The sequence below is a fragment of the Sardina pilchardus genome, chromosome 13, assembly GCF_963854185.1.
Source record: "Sardina pilchardus chromosome 13, fSarPil1.1, whole genome shotgun sequence".
Classification (NCBI taxonomy): domain Eukaryota; kingdom Metazoa; phylum Chordata; class Actinopteri; order Clupeiformes; family Clupeidae; genus Sardina; species Sardina pilchardus.
The window spans coordinates 17,969,526-17,991,316 of NC_085006.1; the positions used below are offsets into that span (position 1 = coordinate 17,969,526).

General features: G+C 43.5%; 1 protein-coding gene across 6 annotated transcripts in view; it reads right to left on the bottom strand.

Annotated features, from left to right (window-relative positions):
• Positions 1-4,431: 4,431 nt before the first annotated feature.
• cadm2b (cell adhesion molecule 2b) overlaps positions 4,432-21,791 on the bottom strand; it is a 146,852-nt gene continuing 129,492 nt past the window's right edge. Inside the window, exons 6-12 of one of the 6 annotated variants that reach the window (XM_062551824.1) lie at positions 19,203-19,364; positions 18,201-18,291; positions 17,055-17,233; positions 11,757-11,783; positions 6,405-6,527; positions 6,134-6,239; positions 4,432-5,527 (exon numbers count right to left, since the gene is read on the bottom strand). In XM_062551824.1, the coding sequence (XP_062407808.1) occupies positions 5,401-5,527; positions 6,134-6,239; positions 6,405-6,527; positions 11,757-11,783; positions 17,055-17,233; positions 18,201-18,291; positions 19,203-19,364 (815 nt within the window). In that variant the 3' untranslated portion in view covers positions 4,432-5,400. Of the gene's footprint in view, positions 6,240-6,404; positions 6,528-11,756; positions 11,784-17,054; positions 17,234-18,200; positions 18,292-19,202; positions 19,365-21,791 lie in introns of all 6 variants that reach the window. The other 5 variants (XM_062551825.1, XM_062551828.1, XM_062551826.1 and 2 more) reach the window with 5 other exon arrangements.

The following is a 21,791-nucleotide window of genomic DNA, read 5'->3' on the forward strand; positions in this document are numbered from 1 at the left end:
CCCCCCCTCCCCCGCAAACACACACACAGACACACATACATACACACACACACACACACACACACACACATAGGCACACACTTGAAAGCTCTTGGAAGTGTAATTAACTGCCCTTAATGGAGTATATTGGTTATTTTCAATTACACTCAAATGAACTAGATTCTTATCACCCGTCTGAAAACTCAATCAGTTATCTTTTAAAGTTATAATTATTCGACTTGGCCCCAGAGCCACTCGTGGGACTCTAACCCTCCTCCCCTCCTCCCCCAGCTCGATTCGTTTCTTTTTTTTTTTTTTTTTTTTTAAGCTGACCTGTCAAGGTGATCTCTCGTAGGCCTGCCCCTGTTCCATGAATACTAAATATGTGTGGATTAGTCATTTTCAGCCTCTCCTCTCAAGTGCTTAATCAGTGCGGTCTGACTCCGCTGTCTGCTGGCGCTAATCCCTCGGGCCGGCCATCACGCCGCGCCGGTCGGCATCAAAAAGATGATGCGATGTCACGACGAATGCTCTTGGTGAGCCATTCACTTTTCTTCCTCCTCCGACGTTCACAAGGCCTTATCGCGCTTCTAGAGTTTTCTGTTCTTTTTTTTTTTACCCCTTTTCTTTTGAATAAAGAAAGTATGCAGAGAGAGAAAAAAAGATGGTCCGTGAAGTGGAAGGAAGCCTCTGAAAACGGGCAGACCTTTTTACAAAAAAAACGATGATGCCCCCCTGCCGTTTTTGCAGCCTTGACACTGCTGGCCCGTTTTTAGTTGATCACATTTTGGTGTGCTTGACATCAATTATGAAGTGGGAGCGATCCCATCTTTGGTGGTCCTGGAGCACTCTGAGTCGGAGTCTGTGCTCAGTCATAATCGCCATGAATCATTCCTTTTTTTTAACCCGAGGAGAGACAATTTCATTTTAATTAAGTCTCCAGTGATTGCAATAGGAAAAAATGGTTAGATGCACAGCTACAAACAGATGGCGCACCTTTTTTCCCCTCTGTGATGCTACAGCCCATGCCACAGGTCCTCCGCTTTATTCATCGATTTATTTATTAATTTCGCTCACTTTTTTCCGTGTTTCACTTCCTCCCTTGTGGTCGTTCGGAGGAGTCTTCTTTTCAAGCGAGCTTCAGGCCCTCTGCTTATGGTGAATTTTTAATTAACCTGGAACAGCCTCAGGAGAGACGCGCATTTTTTTAGATGCATCAAGCCTGAATAATTACGACTGACTCGAATAAACAAAAGACAAAAGCACTACAGACGATCGTGGATGCCAAATGAGACGCGCTTAGACCAGCTCGCAGAGTAGATCAATAGCCGGTTAGTTTGTGTGACCCTCAGAATGGCAAGCAGGCCTTCCAATGAGCGGCCATCCTTTTTTTTGCCGGAATTGTATATACGTCAAGAAATGAAAAGCTAACTGCAAAGTGGCTGTATGTTTAGCAGTGTCATACGTTACGTCTGTCTGATATGGCATCAATATGGGGAGACGCTGGCTATGACATGCAGGCCCTCATTTTTGAGTTTCCCACTGACTGCAGGAGAAACAGCAAGCCAAGAGAGATGGCCCACGAGCAACTCGACTCGACTCTCCAAGCAATAACCCACACTGGTTGGATCATGAACCAGGCCTTGGCTCTCGGAAAAGATGAGAGCAGTAATTATTCTCGCTGACGCACACAAAGCCCTCGCTTTCATCAGACTGCTCGCAGGGATGATATTCACAAGCCCCTCATCCACTCTTGTCTCCACCCGAGTCGTCCTCGCTAAGATGTATTTATGTGTGACTACTACACACGGGCTGGAACCGCTCTGTGCTACAGCCTTGGCGGGGGTTTCATTACCGCATCACAGCGTGGTGCCCACACCTATCCTCTGCCCGTGTAACTATCCTGCCTTATTACCCCACGCTCTGGGGAATCGGGGCATGTTAATGTCATCAGGATTTGCCGACTAAACAAATCACGACTACAAGCGCTGACACGAGTGATTTACAGGGGGTGGAAAAGTGCGCCCAGAGGAGCGCAGCTGGATGAAGGTGTGTTCATGTGCTTCATTTGCAAACATCGCCGTGCCATCCCCCTCTGATGCCATTGACCTCAGTACGCTTCCATTGATTAGACAGAAATAAGCCAACCTCTCAGGTGCACGGCTCTTTGCAAAGCCTGGGCTGTCAGAGGTCATAAGAATAATCCCTACCACCCCCACCCCTACCCCTACCCCCACAACAACGCCCTCCTCAACCGCCCAGTGTAAACTTCAAGAGCACGGAGGCCTTGATTTGTGAACTCGTCGAAGTCCCTCAGGTGTAGGCAGCTATGGAGATGGGTCTCAGCCTCAGGACCCACCAAAGACAATGTAACATGGTTTCTCTTAAGCACACAATCTCTGCTCCTAAAATGGTTTTTCAGGTCAGAGGCATGTTATCCTCATTTTTCCCCCTACAATGTCTGATTTATCTTCAAAGGACTTTTTTTCCCCTCACCCCCTCAAGATCCCAGTTGGTGCACACCATAGATTATTTAACACAATTATCATGCTCAAGATGTATAAAGAAGAGGGATTTATTTGGTCTGTTTAAGATTATGACAAATCTTCTATTGACTTAACTACTTGACAAGGTAGGAACATGTTTATATTGTAAATAGCAGGAAAAAGATATTCATCTATAACTCATTACGATGTCTTCCACTTCACTAATTTAACATTTCAGCGAAAGGGGGAAACATTTCACAGCACGTACAGTGTAAGCGAATGGTAATTAAGATGGACAAACAGTGTTGCTCATCTTAGCTGAGAGTATGCACAACACATTTTATGCGAACGAGGTTATTGACTAAATACTGTTTGGAAAATGTGTATTAGTAACTCAATGACTGGCTGCAGATACAAAAAGAAGCATGAAATTGACTGGAGCCTCCTACTGAAAATTTAGTCTGGTTTCAGACACTAAAATCTATCCTTAATATTCATGAGATTTACAGTGCTTTTATTCAGAAATATGTTCCATCTGTAGGTGGCAGCAATATTTAAAAGCAGATGTCACACTATTGATATCCCATATATCATATATCTGTAAACAAAGGTAGTCGTAATGCTGTATGAATTCTTCACAAATTGAGGGTGCCCTAAATTTTAATTAAGGAGAATTGTTTCTATTGGTGTTGGCTGGTTTGCTTGCCAGGTGGTTGGGTACGTTCCATACAGCTAACAAATACTCTCCTTACTGCTGTCTGTGTTCTGCCAGGTTTGGGATGACACTCATTTCTTTACAAGAAAATTCTGTCATTTCCAGTACATCAAAAGTTTAAATACAGCAAATGCTCACATCCAATACAATATGTACAAAGTCCAAAGAAGCCTGTGTTGTAGTGTGGGAAGGCTATCTGAAAGGTAAATATTGGAGAGAAAAAAAACATGATATAGCTTCAAGCTTTAAGACTGTGTGTGAGTTCTATACAACCAGTAGAGGCTGATATGAGACATCACAGTGATCCACCATACAGGGATATAAATGCAGTCAGTGTGTGGTTTGGCTTCCTGATGTACAGTATATAGAATTAATGTAAACATTTGTTTTAAAGTATAAGTGACATATATTGATGACCAGTTGGTCAGCTCATAGTTCTCTATAAAATCTTATGATCATGAACGTAGTAATGCATGATCTGATTTATATGAGCTGATTATGAGTTAACTGATATGTGCACTTTCGCTCTTAACACTGGAAACTTAACGTACACGTACACAATCAGTACATTTCAGTACATGTCCAGTTAGTTTACATAATGTCTCCAATCAAACCATTTGGGCTCTTTCACAACCTCATTCTTGTGTCAGTTTCTGAATTAAATAGTGATGCTCTTTTTCTCCAATCATAACAAATCAAAAACAATCGTTCTCAGTGTAGCAGAAGAAAACATTTGACAAGAACACACAGTATTTGACAAAGATATTATCAATGGATATCTTAATGAAGACAGATTACAGTATATGAGCAGTATACAAAGCTTGTACAGTCACCAGCACCAGTATCAAAGAAGGAGAACAGACAGGCGGTTGTGCATATTTTACTCACTTCCTCACTTTTCCCTTTTCTTACAGAGAGGCATCGTTTGAAAAATGTATATTTAATACTGGAAAAAAAGCAAACCTTTCACATTTTTGTCCCAAAGAAGCAAAACAAGTCAGCAAAGCAAATGTAGAAAAATGTCTCAAAGTACGCTATCCTAGAAATTAAGTATGAACATTATCAATGTTTCCAAAGTGTGACGTTGAAGGGATAGCCTGACCTCACTAGTGATTCAGTGGGGTCGATAGTTCTGTTATGAACACAAAGGCAATAATGGTGATTGTTGTACTGATATTATTCTGTATAATAGTAGTAGTAGTAGTAGTAATAATAATAATCATAATAATAATGATAATTATAATAATAATAATAATAATAATAGTAATAATTCCTCAGTACTTATTTGTTCACATATTTCCTTACTCTGTAATTCTAATAACATATTCCAATTTAATCAGTATGTCGGTAAACTATGGAAACAAAAGATAAGCAAAGCAACAATCTACATTATGTTTGACTGAATTTAATAGTTACACAGTATTTACATGCCTTGTGTTGAAACACTTGCTCCTTGTTGATGTGAAATTCAAAAGATGTATGGAACACTTTAAATAGCTATATTGTCTAATATACAAATCTTAATACATATGGGACCCCATATCAGAACAATATTTTTCACCATGTATCACATTAGCAAAATAATGTACAGCAGTATTAACAAGGGGGGAGGCAGAAGTACCGTAAACAAAACAATTGTTCCACTCAGTTAATGTTTTCCACTTGATATGTTGGAAGGTATGACCCATGAAAAGTTTTTTTTTTTCACATTTTTGATCTCTCATTCTTTATAATTGGTCAAAAGTACACTTCAACAGGAAGTTCAGCAATATGAAAAAAAGAAAGAAAAACAAGAACAGAACTTCACTCAGTTGGAATCCTGAGACTGTCTCACAATGTGTACTTTCTTCTACTTTGTGCTTTTATATTCAAATAGTTTTAAGAGAGGGCAAAAGGCATAAACTCAACAGTGCAGGAATATACAGACAGAAATGACCGGTGGAAATTAAATACTTTGAAATATTTTCAAATGAATTCTCAAATGTATAATTTCACTACGTAACACTTATTAATTTAGTTGTGCTTGACATTTTTTCCTTTGCTATTTTTTTTTTTTATTCATGTAAGCATTATTTGGTGTCCATTTATGTACAACAAATGTCCATTTTCTCACTCCGTACTCGCGTACACTCAGTTGTACACTCTGAGTTACATCCAATGCCACAATGTAACATTTTAAATAATTATAATAATTATAATAATGAAAAAACACATTAAACATTACATGTGATTCACATTCAAAACATTAATGCATTTTACATATTCTTCTCTTAAAGCGTAATTATTGGCAAAGCCAAGGTTTTCCGACTTGAGATGAACCACATTTCTTGCCGCTTCCTGGAAATATCTGCAAAAAGTATATAACAGATACTGTGAGGGTAACAGAGAAAATGATATTCTGGTGAAAATAATTAATTTCTAGAGTTTAAGACACGAAAATACAAAACACATGTCTGTATATATATATTTATATATATATTGGCACTGCGATGAAACCAGATTCCAACAGATATATATGGATTTGTGTTAACTTTGATGTTCTTGAGAACATTAGGTTTTGGGGAGGGTGGGGGAGCAGGGTTGACATGAGTGTATGGGTTGTTTTAATTCAATTTGACAGTTTGTAGCAATACAAAAAAGGCATCATTTTTCTGCAGCAAGTGGCTTGTAAAAAGTGGCCTCTTTTTCAAACGAAAGTGGATATGTTTTTTTTCTCTTTCTTTTTATTTTTTTTGTTAGTTTTTTTTTCTTTTAGTTTTGTTTTGTTTGTTTTTTTTCTGTGTGCAGGGATGACAGAAGAGAAGAAAAAAAAATGCCAGCACTTCAGTCGGACTCGTGTCAAAATGGAGTCCTCTCCTCTGGCCTCCTCAACCCCATTCATGTGTTGCCACTGATAGTAAAGACGGTAAGAAAAAGAGAGGCAAAAAAAAAACAGAGGTCTTAAATGAAGTACTCTTTCTTTTCCTCTGCATGTGCGTGGTTTCCCTCGGCATTGATGATGGCCGTGTCTGCATCGGGCGCGTCCTCGGCTCCCTTCGCCTCATTGGTTAAGTATGTCCCTGTCCACACAGTCCCACAGGTGACAGACACGTCAACACACAGGCACTGGCATCTGGCTTACAAAGGCATGCTAGCATTTTTTTTCACTCTCTCTCCATGCTTGTGCTATGTGGTTTTTTTGATGCGGCTGTAGCCAGGCCCTGCTGAGAGCGTGAGGTCCCTACCTTTATGCCGGGCCAGGTAGCGGCCCAGGACGATGATGAAGCAGAGCGTGATGAAGACCACCACCGCCACGACGCCGCCGATCAACGCGTGGTCCGGTCCGTGCTGGGCGAGGGCGTTGGGGTCTGTGGGAGCGGGCGGGCAGAGGGGAAGAAACAACAACACATGGCGTGATGAGATGGACAAGCGGTCAGCCAGGCTGTCTTGAGACTGTGGGGATACTGTTGGGTCATGCAGCTGAGACCAGTGTTATTGGGGGTCTGAATACTAATACTGAGGAACAAGAAGCTGAAGAAGAAAAAAAAAGAGTTTGGAGAACCGGACATGTCGGTTTAGTATTCCCTAACACATACACACAGAGACACACACGTTCTCTCTCCATCTATCTCTGTCCCTCCCTCACTCCCAAGGGCGTACATTCCAGGGCGGATAGCAGTGGGTGAGCAAAGTTGTGAGACGCAGTAAACTTTGAGAAATTGTCCAAAGACCATGACAGGTCCTAATTCGTCACTGGGATTTGGCTTTGAAGGAATGGAGGTTCGGCTGAGGTGAGGTGAGGTGAGGTCACTCCTCGAGTAACCAGCCGCACACTACTGGCACACCGCCTCTCCTCGTGTCCCCCCATGCACCATCCTCCTCACCCAGCCCAACACACACACACACACACTCCTACACGTACACTCCCAACCCCTTACAGACAAACATAATTAACTCCACACACACACACACACACACACACACACACACACACACACACACACACACACACACACACACACACACACACACACACAGTGGCCCCTGTGTGCACTACTAGTATCTCCTACAAACAAACACTGATCACCCATTCATTGTTTCCAGACTTCTGACTGCTGTTGATTTACTAGCAGTTACTAAGATTTTCAACATCAGACAAGAGGTTTTTCCAGCCAGGCCAGCTATTTCATTATTTCATTGATAACGAATTCTTGCATCAATGCCATGTACTTCTACCTTCAGCAAACACAGATTATCTCTCTTTTTTTAATTCACTCAAGCTTCTCTGCACACACACACACACTCCCATCCCATACAGTCACAATCCTTAACAAATACTGTGCATGCACAGGCACACAAATTCACTGAAAAGCACCCCCACCCCTACCCCCGCATGTATGCAGTGTTCACTGAGGTGCACTACTAACGCTGCGTTCATTTCACCGGACATTTCCCCCTCAAGCTAGCAGCCCACTCCGGTCCACGTCTGGGTACCCGCTATCTGGGGCGCCACGCTCTCACTTGACCTCTCCTGAAGGATAGAAGCTCCGGAACGGCTGTTTGACCCCCGAGGCATAAGGTGCTCTGGTGCGCGGCGGCGGGTCGGGTGTAGGTTGCCGCGGCCTTTTAAAAGCACGTCGCGCTGGGGCCGGACCGAGCGACGGCCGCAGTGGCGGCGGCGGCAGCAGCAGCAGCAGCACGCCTCTGGTTATGCTTCCGGTGCTGCTCTCATTAGCTCAGGTTGATGAATAGGTCCGGCTCGCCTCGTCCGCCAGGGCCCGTCAAAGTGACCCTGAGAGTTTATTTATTTATTTATTTATTTGTGAAGTCTCGGGAGACAGTCAGCTACCTGATTTTATTTATTTGCAGTCTAATTATCTCATTAATCCAGTTAGGTTTGAATTGGTGTGGTAATTAGATATTGCGCCGGTGAGGCAGTAAATGGGGAAAGTAAAGGGTGATGAAGGATTGTGGATTCTCCAGCCAAACTAACTACAGACACCACAGAGAGACAGATATCATCCCTTAAGTCCCTAAAGGCAGAATGTATATGTAATTTACACAAAATTAACATGACATATAGAACAACATATAGAATAACAAATCTTCTCGGTTCACTAAGAGTTTGTTACACATCCACAGATAAAGTTTTTGGTCCATCTTCTCGCCCTTTTTAAAATATGTATCTGCTCTTTGCATGCGCTTTGTCAGGAAGGGTCCTCACAATGGATCAAATCAATGACCTTTGCACCTTCCTCCCTCTACTAGTTTTGACAAAGCTAAGTGTCTTATTGTTTGGACTGACTCCATACCGCATCGATTCCACCCACCTTTCAATCATAATGCAAGATACATATACCAACATAGTCTGCCCTACGCCCACTAGGGACATGTGAAATTTGACCCTTATTGTTCACTGCATATTAATGATGTACACTTGTATACATAAATCCCATTAAGGACATTGACTATAATTGGTGTCTTCACCCTGGGTTAAAACTGAGGCTAACAAGACTAAATATTTCAACATGAGTCTCTGAACAAGTGATGGCCGCTGCAGAAGACCCTGGTAAATAAGTAATGAGCGTGCTCAGACACCTCCAGTCAGACGAATGGATGCACAAATTAATGTGTCCCATCGAAACAGCCTCCCAAATTGAAACATAATTCCCTGCACACTGGGATTCACATTTGAGCTGATCAGAAAAAGGTAAGTGGAAAGTTAAAAACTTGAATAATTCAAGTGGTACGCCTCAGTCCATTTCACTACTTTTCCATCAGGGACTTTTTTTCTGTCTGTCTGTGACTTTTTTTTTTTTCCAGTGAGGCAGATATATTCATTTTGGTGACTAGGATTTTTTTTTTATTCTGGTAGCTGTAGGAACACAGGTTGGAAGGAATTTGCAAAGCAGGTCTGGACTGGAGGAATGTGATGAAAATCAGTATTTGTGGACTCGGGAGATTACGGAGAGAACCAGCTTCTGCCAACTGGGCTGTGCTCTGTGTTTCTCGCCGAAATGGGTTATTTAACATGTCCCTTGGTACCAGAGCTATCACCACAGTGGCGTGGTTAGACTGTCAACAGCAATATGTGTGTGAGAGGGGTGCGGGGGTAGGGGGGGAGATGGATGGAGGGAACTGAGAGACGAGCGAAAGATGTGGAAGAAAGGGATAGAGAGAAAAAGAGAATGAATGGAAGAGAAAGGAAGAATGGAAGATGAAGGCGGTGGATGAATAGAAATCAAGAGTGTGTATGACTGTGAGAAAGAGATAGGAGAATAGAAATCAGGGTGTGTGTGAAAGTGTGAGAGAGAAAGTAATAGAATAATAGAAATCAGAGTGTGAGAGAAAGAGAGATGGAAGGATAGAAATCAGAGAGAGATGGACGAAACTCAGAGTGAGTGTGTATGTGTGTGTGTGTGAGAGAGAGATGGAAGAACAAAAATCAGAGGGTGTGAGCTAGAGATAGCAGAATAGAAACCCGAGTGTTTGTATGTGTGAGAGGAGTGGAGAGAGATGTGGTGGAATGGAGCAAGAGTGACAGACAGGGAGGGAACAAAGACAAGAGATCTGCTTCCCCAACCTCCAGAGCACATTATGTTTTAATAAAGCCAGACACATTCTTCTATTTATGGTTTTATTCCGGAGCTTGTGTGCAAATTTCTAGTCAATTATTTACATCCTTCACCTATCCATGCACTGTGATTCCCGCCTAAGAGACTCGGGAGATGATTCTGATTTCTCCTCTGTGCATACTGGTTGTTTCCTGTCCTTGACACCCTTGGAATGAAGCCAGGCTGGATTGCCTAGCTGTAAATCATTATCTGAGTGGCGAACATATGGTAAGGTGGGGCATCTGGTTCACCGGGACATGTGAGGGGTGTTTATATTCGCTGGTTTGTCTTGATGAAATACCAAGGCATAGTACGCGACACTGATTCAGTCCAAATCGGTAATCACTGATTTAGCAAGCAGAAATAGATGCGACACCCTCTAGTCAGCAGACGAGTAATATGTTATTGGTATAGCGACTTTTTAAATACTTCATTTGTAATGGATGTAAAATATGTGTTTCACATTCTCTCACTTAAAGTCGTCGCTGTAAGAAAACAGCATTATAGTACATTAAATGAATAGTGGATGCTGCTACTGAATCTTATGTTGTCATTGGCACTCCGTTTTAGGTTAAAACACGGCGCTACCAGCGATGCGAGTGAATCTAAAAATGAGATTGTCAACATGTTTCGGAGCCAGTCCCCAGGGCCTTACCACCCACCCTCGCCCACTAACCGCCATCTAAACACACTTGGAGGACAACATGGCAGAGGGCACCTGTTGAGTCTGGGTGAGGAGCGGCCAGGGGAGAGGGTGACACTACAGGCTGATGAGACGCCAAGCAAGATGAGCGACAGCAGCGTAAAGGCACAGTTAAGAAGACGACACACCACACTTTAGCAATTGTGAGGCAACACCAAAATGGATAATATATTCTCACACACTTAAAGTCAGTTCTCTTCATAGTGCTCTGTGGGGAATGTGATGTGGGCTGATACTTATAATTACATTAAAAAACACAAATTACCAGCCACTAATTATCGTGAAGGGGAGTAGGGAGAAGGAAAAAAAACACGAGAGCAAATTCCCGTGGGACGGCGTAAAAAACTCCTGTGAGGAAGCCAAATGATTATCGTTAAACAAATATGGCCGCCGGCCATAGCAGTGCACTCTGAACAAATACAGAGAAATAAGTGATTTAATAACCAGACTAATGAGACATAACAAAACGGTATCATTCAACTCCGAAGACGCTGACATGCACTCAATATCATGCTCAGAATGGTCAGTCTAGCCAATCGTTCCCCCTCCAAAAAACCTTTCACGCCCACCCACCCGCTTGCAGTGAAAAATGATCCGTAAATTCCTTAACCAAATCTTTGTAAAACTTCGGGGCGCTTTCGATTGTGATTTATGACGACTTTGTTTACATCCTTGTATAAATGGGCATTTTTTAAGAGGAGCAGTGGCAGCTCACAATACATTTCCCACAGATAATGAAAATTCATTACAATCCCCGCAAACACACATTAAACCGCTATTTGTCATGATCAAGAGTCGGTTTCGCGTTTGGCTTTGACAAACCTTTGACCCACCCACCTCTTTTGTGTTTTTTTTTTTATATATTATTATTTTCTTTTTCTGCGGCGCTATCCGCTCAACTTCTTCCCAAACAGAGGGGGCCGACTCACGCCATTTGTTTTATTTTTTTTTTGGTTCCCACTCCCATCTCCAATTTGAATGGGACTGAAGAGCTTGGCAGCTAGGGAGCTCTGAAGCGGAAGAAGGGCCCGCTCCGGGGGTGGGCGAAAAGTTTGTGCTGCCTCAAATTGGGCCGGGATGGGGCACTGAGGCATGGTGTGCTTTATGCATCTAGCAGACAGTGCTGCCATGCAAGACAGTGACTTTTGAGGGCATGCTGGAGATGAGGCTGAATGGGGCATGATCCGGGGGGGTCCGGCACCGCGCTGTCGCTCAGTGCTGCTCGAGCAACAGCAGCTGGCTGAGTGGGGTGGGGGGGGAGTGGGGGGGGTAATATTTACCTGTCGTGGCACCTGGTAAGTCTTTGGCTGTTGCCATGGATGCGGGCGGAGGAGGAAGTGGGGTTGGGGTTGGGGAGAGGGCAACAAAGGGAAGACGATGTGAAACAATCACGACCACAATATGGACAGACTTCATCAAACAAAAACAAAGACTTTTAACAGTTAATGAGTAGAGGTTACATGCTCTACGACAATGTCAAAAGCACAATAGTTGGAATTGCCAACACAGACTATTAAGCCACAGGCTATTTGGCTACAATGTGTATGTGCGATATTCAGCTGGGATATGGCGTCGAGTACAGAAACAAGCTGAGCATTCCTTTTCATTCTGACAACTGAAATCATCTTCATGGTCTCAGCGAAGCCTCACAATTAAAAAAAAATAAACTTTCTGAAACTTTGTTGAGCACAGTGATGACTGCTAATGGGGCAGCAAGTCAGAACACACAAAACGGCTCCAGTCGAATTTGAGGGACATCAGTTATTTTCTATGTTCTTTTCATAGGGGTATCAGACAGCATGTCCAGGAACTTGTTAAAGATTTATAGAACAGATTGCAAAGAAAGATTCATTGTATGGGACCAAGTTGTTTTGTTCTGATGTATGCCATTAGGATTCAGTTAGCAGATAATGGGATTTGAAATGCCTCTCAAGTCTTTGTACCTGGACAGACAGACAGTAACAGTTTCCCCTGAACATCAGAGGCTTCTCCTTCTATAGTCACCAGCGAAACCTTTTATCCCGATTTGTTCGCTACCAACATGTCTGATGTCGAGAGGTAGGGGTGACACAGTAAGAAAGGGAGAAAAAGAGAAGGATAACAGCCCCCACCCTCCACCCCACCCCGACTCCCTCCATCCGACCTCCCACCCCCCCTCCTCCTCGCAAAGAGTTCAAACAGAACAACACTGATACCATCCCACTCAGGCTGCAGGCAGTGAACATTCCCTAAGGCTCTGGGAATCTGTGCGAACAGTTGCATTTGATTAGCTCGAGCTCAAGCCCCAGCCCCGGCTCCTTTTCACTGCATCAACATCTTCAGGAACTGAGAGCGGCAGCAGGAAAAGGAGAAGAGAGGGAAAATAACCCGCAAGTTTATTGAAATGCTGCGGTGTGTGTTTTTTCTCTCCTCTCCACCCCCACACCCACCCCCCCACCTACACCCATCCGCCCCCCCCACACACACACACACCCCTCCACCTTCTTCGTCTCCAAGAACGAATCTTTCCGCCGTTGACTCCTGAACCCCTTCATTAGTCAAAGGGGCTGCATGTTACGAAGCTTCCCTTAACTTTGACTTCAAAGGGAAAAGCTGTTTTGATCACTTTCTTGAGAGGCATATATTCCTCCTGTGCCCTTGCCTTCCACGTTCAGAAATTGATTACAGATACATAATTAGGTCTTTAAATAAGGCCTGGGATTTGAAACGCGAAACTCAGCAGTTTAAAGCTATTTGGTGCAAAGTTTCACATTGCGTGAGTCTCTATTTTATGGCTGCTCTCTTAGACCCGTTTCATCTTTTTTTTTCCTGCGCTAAAAGGGTCGAGCGGCCATACTTTATTTATTTTCCAGTGGCGGTGGATTCAAGGATATTTCTTTTTTGTGCCACGGTTCTCTGGACAAATGCACTGAGAACACTCACCCTCCTTGACACAAGCCTATCGCTACCATGGACACTGATTATGGAAAGCAGGGAATTCATATGGACTAGCCTTGAGCATTTGTGGGTGCCTTTTATTCAGTAATCCTTTTTAACTACAGTTCATTTGTGAGTCAGATAAGAAGCCTTTGCATGGGTCATTACATGAGTGGCTGCTGACGGTTTGCTGACCAGACTGAGTCCATGGCCATCAATACATTGACAATTGTACCGTTAAAAAGTACATGCTGTAATCCATTAGGCTTTTGTATGATATTCACAGTTGAATCTATTGCATTGCATTCCGCGAGTATAAAACGTCACAAAGTCTTTATTCAAAGCAGAGAGAAAATGACCTTGCTCTTGTTCACAAGCAAGTAAGAAATGCCTTGAATATGCTATACGGAGATATGTTTGACTCATTAGTTTCCACAACAGTATGTTACTTTATGGAAATGATGATGTATAATTTGTACCGTTAGTGAATCCGAGTGTGAAAGGAAAGCCAAAAGAAATAATTGCATACCTCAGGTAATGCCAATGGCTGTCGCTTTGCTGACTTGGGTGCATGAGAGGGTGGCTGTGTTAGGAGAGGTGATGATGGTAAAGTGCAGCATTGCCAATGAACAAGAAAGTGAGAAAAATGAGAGAAATAAACACACAGACTCTCTCTCTCTCTCTCTCTCTCTCTCTCTCTCTCAAACACACACACACACACACACACACACACACACACAAAGTAAACATGAATCTGAGCAAAGCAGTTTTACACCTGCCGTCAAATAAAGGGGGTATCAAAAGCAAGTCATGAAAAGAACATAAAATCTGAGGACAGAATACAGAGGATGATAAAAAACAAATTGGGGGAGGGTAGGCTGTGGTTTGGATTGTTTCGCTACAAGAGAACATCGCTTGGAAGCAATAGTTCTCCACAAAAATAAAACTGACAGACCTTTAGAAATGATGTGTTTTCCTTTAACAAAGACAGTTATTGGGAGACTGCATGGTGCAGTTGATTTTCACCTGCACCACCAGTCACTAACAGCACAATGGCCAATGTGGAAGCTTACTCACAGAGATCTCAGTCTGTCTTAAAGGCGATTGCCAAGAATAAACTTGACTTATAATCGGGCAAAACAGGACGCAGACTAAAGATGCAGGGGGGAGCAGAGGGGATGTAGTCACAATTTATCATACCAGCATGGGCAATATTGGACATTAAATTGGTTTGATGACCTAGTAATCACAATGACATGCACTAATGTTACGATGCATTGGCTGTCTAAGGGAGGTTCGTGACGACACACTCATGGAATGTCAGGTGGTGCCGAGGACTCAAAGTGGCAAATTCACACATTAACTGTCCATTTACTATGAGCTATTTCTCAGCCGAAATGGCTGCTTTTAGCGCGCTGGCATTATTTATCATCTTTCGAAAGCGTCCCAGACATGTGTATTACAGAGCGTCTCCTCTCTTCCGCGTGTGCACCTTAGCATGGGTACATTCATAAATCGGGATTAATATTGCAAATGGTGATAAATTGAGACTGTATGACTTCAAATGACATTTATTGCTTCTTAGCACTGGTGTCATTAGCAAATTAGGTTCATCCCTGAGCCAAGTTTCACGAGTTCATGAAAGGCTGATAAATATCACTTTGCCGCAGTCAGACATTCAAGCTGAATTACTGTCGCCAATAATGAGGTAGTTTTTCATACTTTTTTTTTAAGCCGGCTGTTCATATCTCTCCACCTCCTGTGCAGACAGTCTCTATGTGGTCCCGAATTGTACTGAAACATCCATTTTTTTGTACATGCACTGTATCATGTCACTTTCCAAATTGCTGTCAGCTGTTTTTACAATGGCAAGAATACAGTATGTGGGTTGGATAAAACTATGGATGCAAGAAATATTCAAATGACTGTGAATGTTAAAGAACTTGCAAGGGTAATGTCACGGAATAATGGACTTTATTAAGCAGCGTCCAGTGCCGAGATTCTTTGTGTGAAATGTTAATCAGTGTCAGCAACACACCAGAGGGCCAATCAAAGCATGCAAATCCGAGACCCCAGAGGGCGGCCTATACAGAACATTTGCATTTGGTGCATTCGAATGGCTGGATCACGAGAGCCATTTCATTACAGTTCATTTGTAGTGGTCTTAATTTCACTAATTAAAGACGCTGTAAGCGATATTGCTCGTGCTGACTCTGTCGCCGCAGGAGTCCACCCCGTTTCTTTTCAATATGCAGAGCACATACGACAGTAATTGGCAGGCAGGGATGCCGGTCTTGTTTGGAAGTCTCCTGATTGGTCCGTTCAGACTGACAGTGTTTCAAGATGCCTACCAGAATTTGAATTGAAAATAAATACTAAAAAATTAATCTGCATGTAACAGCAGCTTCAACTCAAGACATGTAAAGTTAGACAACTTGGACAAGGGCTGTGTATGTGAGGCAACAACCTGATGGTGGTTCAGATGTCTAGATGGTGGACATCTAGACTTCTTCTTTTATGGCGAGTGTATCATGCCGAACTAGAGCCAGACTACCAAATACATGAAGTCTGTCTGTTTTCTCAGACAATACTCTATGCTCTTTCATTTCAAAGTCACAGACCACAGTGTTTCTTCCTTACAATGAACCACTGTTGCATCATGCTTCTCTGAGATTTCAATACATTCTTTTAAGGTCCGAGAGGTTGCAGCTAAGAGATATCAGGTTCATAACTGTCTTGCCAATTCTTTTGTTTTCCTGGAGTGGAGATCGTACAATTTGACCTGCTTCCTGGTTAGAATTGATGAGGACATGACATCACTGTATCTCCAGTTCAATAGCTGCAGTTAAATACAGAGAGACAGCCAAATATAGTCGAACAAGATGAAGTAATACTCTGCCCAACTCCCGAAAATCTGAAGACGCTCGAGGAGGTACGAGAGAGAGAGGATTAAAACACAGGATGCTCGGTGAACGACTCTTCCTCTCCTGCTGTGCCCGTGAACAGGACCATCAGTCCTCAGGAGACTTAATTCCCCGTTCCAAACTTAGTCTCGTCCCTCTGAGGCGCAGTTGACCCGCCAGAAGAGCGCCAGCCCCATGAATCTAGCGCCATTTTCCCTCTACGTAGCACGCTGGCTTTCCAATTTTAACTTGACAAATGCTATCAGGGCTTCTTTTTTTTGCTGGCTGAGGCCTTAATTATCAGTTTTTCTCGGGTTTTCCGCCTCGATCGCCCTCCCCCCCCCCCCCACACCCTCCTTTCCATCCTGCTCGTTTTCCCACTGTCTTGGGATCAACTTATCTTTCCCCCCGGCTCCATTTCATCCATGGTGCTAAATCATGCATCCTTGGCACTTTTCTGCATCTTCTCACGCGATAAAAAAAAAAGGTAAACTGGGCCAAGAGCAGCTGAAAGTTTTGCAACGGCTGCTCTTCGGAGGACCTCATGTGCTACGTGTCCCAAGGCTTGGATTACACGCTTGCACACCAACAGATTTAGAAAGAAGGAACAAAAAAAAGACGTTTTGTACAAAAAGGACAATTCCCCCAATTGACTTCCTGTTTTGATCCCAAAGACCATTTAGAACGATGCAGGTGAAGGCACAGCCCTTGCTCTTCACACTACCCATGAAGGCCAGCAGCAGAGGTTAAGGCACTCACCGTACACAAACAGCTTATACTCTGCGATGTCTGTTCCGAGGGAGTTGCTGGCTTCACACCGGTATGTGCCGTTGTCGGTTTTGTTCAGTGACATGATGATGAGCTCCCTGCCTTCCACAATCATGCGATCCACGTCGGGCAGTTCTCCGCCATCTTTCGTCCATAATACTGGTGCTGGTCTGAAAGAGGTTCGAAGACTCAGTACGGATACAATTCAGAGCATTAAAATACTTATACATACTATATGGAGTCCATATTATGGAAACATTCTTTGAACATTTTAAGGGAGAAATACCAAAAAGCTAGAAGTACTCTACTTGGATATTTGGCATGATTTATTGCACATGGTATACATTGCATATAATGAAACATCTAGCAGAAAATGGGGCCTATGACAAATGTATGAATGTTACACAAAATGTTTGGAACATTAAACCACAGACATAATAGTTCCAGTGGACATAATACAGTAGTTCCCAGTTGTATGCAGTTCCTAACAGATCCTTACAATGGACAATGCCCTTCCTGCATTATACTCCTATCATTTCCTTTCCAGACACTCCCTGTTTGATCTAGTACTGCATTTAAGAACTCACTACCAACACAAAGGTCATTTTAGTTTGCCTGCTCCCATCAGGGCATAGTTCCTTGTCACCTCAGACAGACAGGTGACATAATTCACTGCATATATCATTTAAAAAGCACATTTGTAATCATATCGCTTATCCCTGTGATATTTTAAAGGGGACATTTTAATGAATTGGATCCGAAAGGGGGGGACATTTTAATGAAAGGTCAGAAGGTTCTGGCATATAATGAACACTCTGTCTTATTAGAGACAGATAAACCAAATCCCTTCCAAATATCAAGATATGATTGATCATTATTATTTTCCAGCAGATTACACAATGGAAATGTACCGCCATTAATATCTTTCCTCTGAGAACTGAAAGAGACAGACAACTGAGAGTGTCTAGGGGCTGTGAGACAAGAAATAGCAACTCTGCAACCGCGGCAGCTGCAGTCAGAGCTCGGAGGTCTGTTGAAGCCCCTCCACTGAGGCTGGGGGGGGGGGGGGGGGGGGGGGGGGGGGAGATGGTGAAGCGTGTGTGTGTCTTTATTGTAAGAGAAGGGCATGCCACTTACAGTGGGTTGCCTCTAGAGTCACACTCCAGTTTAAAGTACTGTCCTTCCTGAGGGAATATGAGCGAGTTAAGGATCTCCACGCGAGGGGCATCTGAGAGAGAGAGAGAGAGAGAGAGAGAGAGAGAGAGAGAGAGAGAGAGAGAGAGAGAGAGAGAGAGAGAGAGAAAGAGAAAGAGACAGAAAAACAGAAACAGAGGGTTAGTATGTTCCATTGGCTGGTCAGAGACAACATGGCAGGTGCTCAGGACCATATAACAGATTGCAATTCCGCAGGGGGCAGTTTGGCAGACAGAAACATCATTATCACAGTGACATTAAAACGACACAGGCCTCAAGCAGACAAACATCTTCCATGCCACCACAGCTAGTGTCGGCATAGACTTAGACAAATGCTCACATAGCCTGTGTATAACCCTGGAAAAGTTGGACAGATTTCCTGCAATGCTGAGCACACATAGCAAAATCTATATTTCTTTCACTGTCAAGCATATTACATGAATTTTTTATGACTACGATCCTTTTATATGGACTTGAGAGTTTGGGGTTTAACCTTGACTGGTAGAAGAAGAAAAAATACACTCTTGGAGTCATATATCCTGTGTATAAATGTTTCATCATTCCCAAGCGGAAAAGCGCCTCTGTGTATGTGTGTTATATGTGTGTGTGTGTGTGTGTAGTGGGTCACTGTCCAGATGATAAGCTCCAACACTTCAATAGACCAAAGTCCAAAGCCCTATCCTGGTGGTGAGCGAGTCCCTAGCCGCTTGCCTACTTTTCGACCTTCGGCAAACTCGGCCCGTCCTTTGGTGCCAATCCCAAGGAGGAGACAAGTGCTGACCCAAACCATATGCCATCAGTCAACCCTCAGTGTGCTTGCTGCAGGGGAACACTCTTTGTTGAATAATTCATTTGTGTTGTGTTGTGTTGTGTTGTGTTGTGATGTGATGTGGTGTGTTGTGGTGTAGCTGAGCATGTTTGGTCGAGGCAGGTGTGTGTACTTACATTGGACCTCCAGGACCTCCGTGACTTGCTGGGGGGCGGTGAGCAGCGCCACATGGTCCACGCTACAGGTGTAGGCCACGCCGTCCTCGCTCCGGTCCACCTGCAACTCCAGCGTGCTCCGGACAGTGAATGACCTGCCTGTGGCATTGACCTCCGTTGTGCCTTTGTGGAGGGAAAAGGAGGGGAGTGGGGGGAGGGGGGGAGGGAGACAAAACAATGAAGAGTTATCTGACGTTTCGTCTGCGTCGACACAAGCCGAAAGTAATGGACTGGAAAATGAATGAATTTATGATGGAGTGATATTTTGCTGTTTGAGCGATTTGTTTGTCAGGGTTTATATTTATTTATTTATATATTTATTATTTATTTTTCTGTTTAGCTTGCTTTCAACCCAGCGGAAAGAAATGACACAAAAGTCGACATCCACGTGCAAAGTGACTACTCTCACTTGGCATGTCCGGGAATACATTTCAATATTTTCTCCCTGCTTGGGGATCCAACTTTTGTTGTGAGACCCATCTATTCTGAAGGCAGGGATTTAAAAAAAACTTTGAGCACAGTAAAGGGGTCACTGGCATCCCTTTCTATCGGGGGAGGACAGCGGAGGTCCAGGCGAGGAGATATTGCAAACAGTGTGTGTGGATTACACGGGGGGATAGCTGGGCCCATGGACTGTGAAAGCCTGGGCTCAACAGCATCATGAATGGCTGAGTAAATATGCCCCCCCCCGGGACCCCTCCCTGGCCACAGGCGGAGACGGAGTGTGGAGCACGAGGCTCACGCGGTGGAGCCGATCCCCCGGCTAACGTCGGCACGAGTCTCCGACTCGCAGACAAAACCCCCTCGTCGCTCCCGTCGTGCCCCGCCCTGCTCTTCTTGTCTCCTCTGAGTCATTCCGTTCTCGATTAAAAAAAAGAGAGAGAAATGTTCTCTTTTTTTCTCCACCCTCAGCCTCAAATATTGATTTTATTTGTGTGTGTGTGTGTGTGTGTGTGTGTGTGTGTGTGTGTGTGTGTGTGTGTGTGTGTGTGTGTGTGTGTGTGTGTGAATGTGTGTGTTTTCTCCCAAAACTGAGATGTAGTCTTTTCCGAGGCCATGAAAACTTACTTTTTAACTTGAATTCTACATGAAGAAGCTGAATTTGCTTTAGAGTGGGTAGTTTTGCAGCCTGGGCTCGCTATTGATCCCCGACAAAGCCTTGTTTCATCACTATAGATATTCCTGGCTGTTTACTATGATTGGAGTAGCATTGTAGTGTCTTAAAAGGGAATCAAATGTTTAAATTAAGCCTCGCCCCGTCAATGGCAACGCACTTCAAAACAAAAGTACACAATGTGTACACGTCCGAACTGTCTGTATGGCCAAAAGGCATATATGTGATTTTTGAAAAATTTACAGTCAGGCTTTTTTTTTATCATCTAAGCATTGGAGTAGTGCACAGCTACACCTCTTGAATAAACTCCCTCTTAGCTTCAGCCAGGTGTGTGGACTGCGATACTGTGATATAAATCTATGGAAATAACACTCTCCCGCAGACCTTGATATTCACTTGAAGACACTCTAGAAGATTCACTTAATGCGTGTCGTGTAGCAGTGCTGACACTACTAGAATGTTCCGTAGTCCTTAAATCTCCTGCACTGTGGCAGTTCTTAAGATCTGTACATAATGGAAAGAATGAAAGCCATAGACACATTTGTATAATGACAGAAATTATTAAGTGGGGTGGACATAGCTATTAGTGTTCTATGTCTAATTCAAATTGATAAAAAAAACCAAACTTCCTTTGCAAGTGGGCTGCAAGGACACTGTAGTCTTAACAAGATGCCTGCCACACATTGTGGCGGTGAGCTCTTGAGGATGACGGATATTAGCTAGCATCAAAGCATGTACAGTAACCTAATAACACAAGAGCTTTGATGAAATGTTTGCGTTGGTAAGTAGGGAGAGTAAATTGAATGTAATCACCCTTGTAATCACCAAAATAAAGATAATGCAGACACACACACACAGACAGACACACGCACACAAACACACACAAACAGAGATTTCCTGCAATTGCACAAATGCATTCACAAGTGCAATGCTGTCATTGCTTCCAGCACTGAGTATGTTCAGAAAACATGGCTGCGCTAATCTTCCAGTAACCGACTGGGTGGCATGAAGACAGCTCCTAGTGTGTAATCACGACACATGCACGCTGCCACGAGTGACAGTGGGCCTGTCACTCCCATCTCCCTCACTCAAAGCCAGATTCCGCCTTAATTCTGATCCCCGCTCGCTGCATCAATACCGCAGCCGAGGAGCCGTCAATCAAATCTTCTCGCTGGGTAACTGGGCGGATGTTTTGCAATTTTTTTTTCATTTTTTTTATTTCCCAGTTCATTTTTTTTTTTTTTTTTCAAATTTTATTTTCAAGGGGCTCCAAACAGGCGTTGACGCATTCGTCTCGCATTCAGGGGCAAAGCAAACACTTTTATCAGAGTAAGAGAGGCTATTCCATGAATTTTCTAAGCCGTCAATGAGAGGCATTTGAAGACTACCAAATGTACATCTGATGGAAAGTAATGCAAAGTGCCTGTCACCAAAAG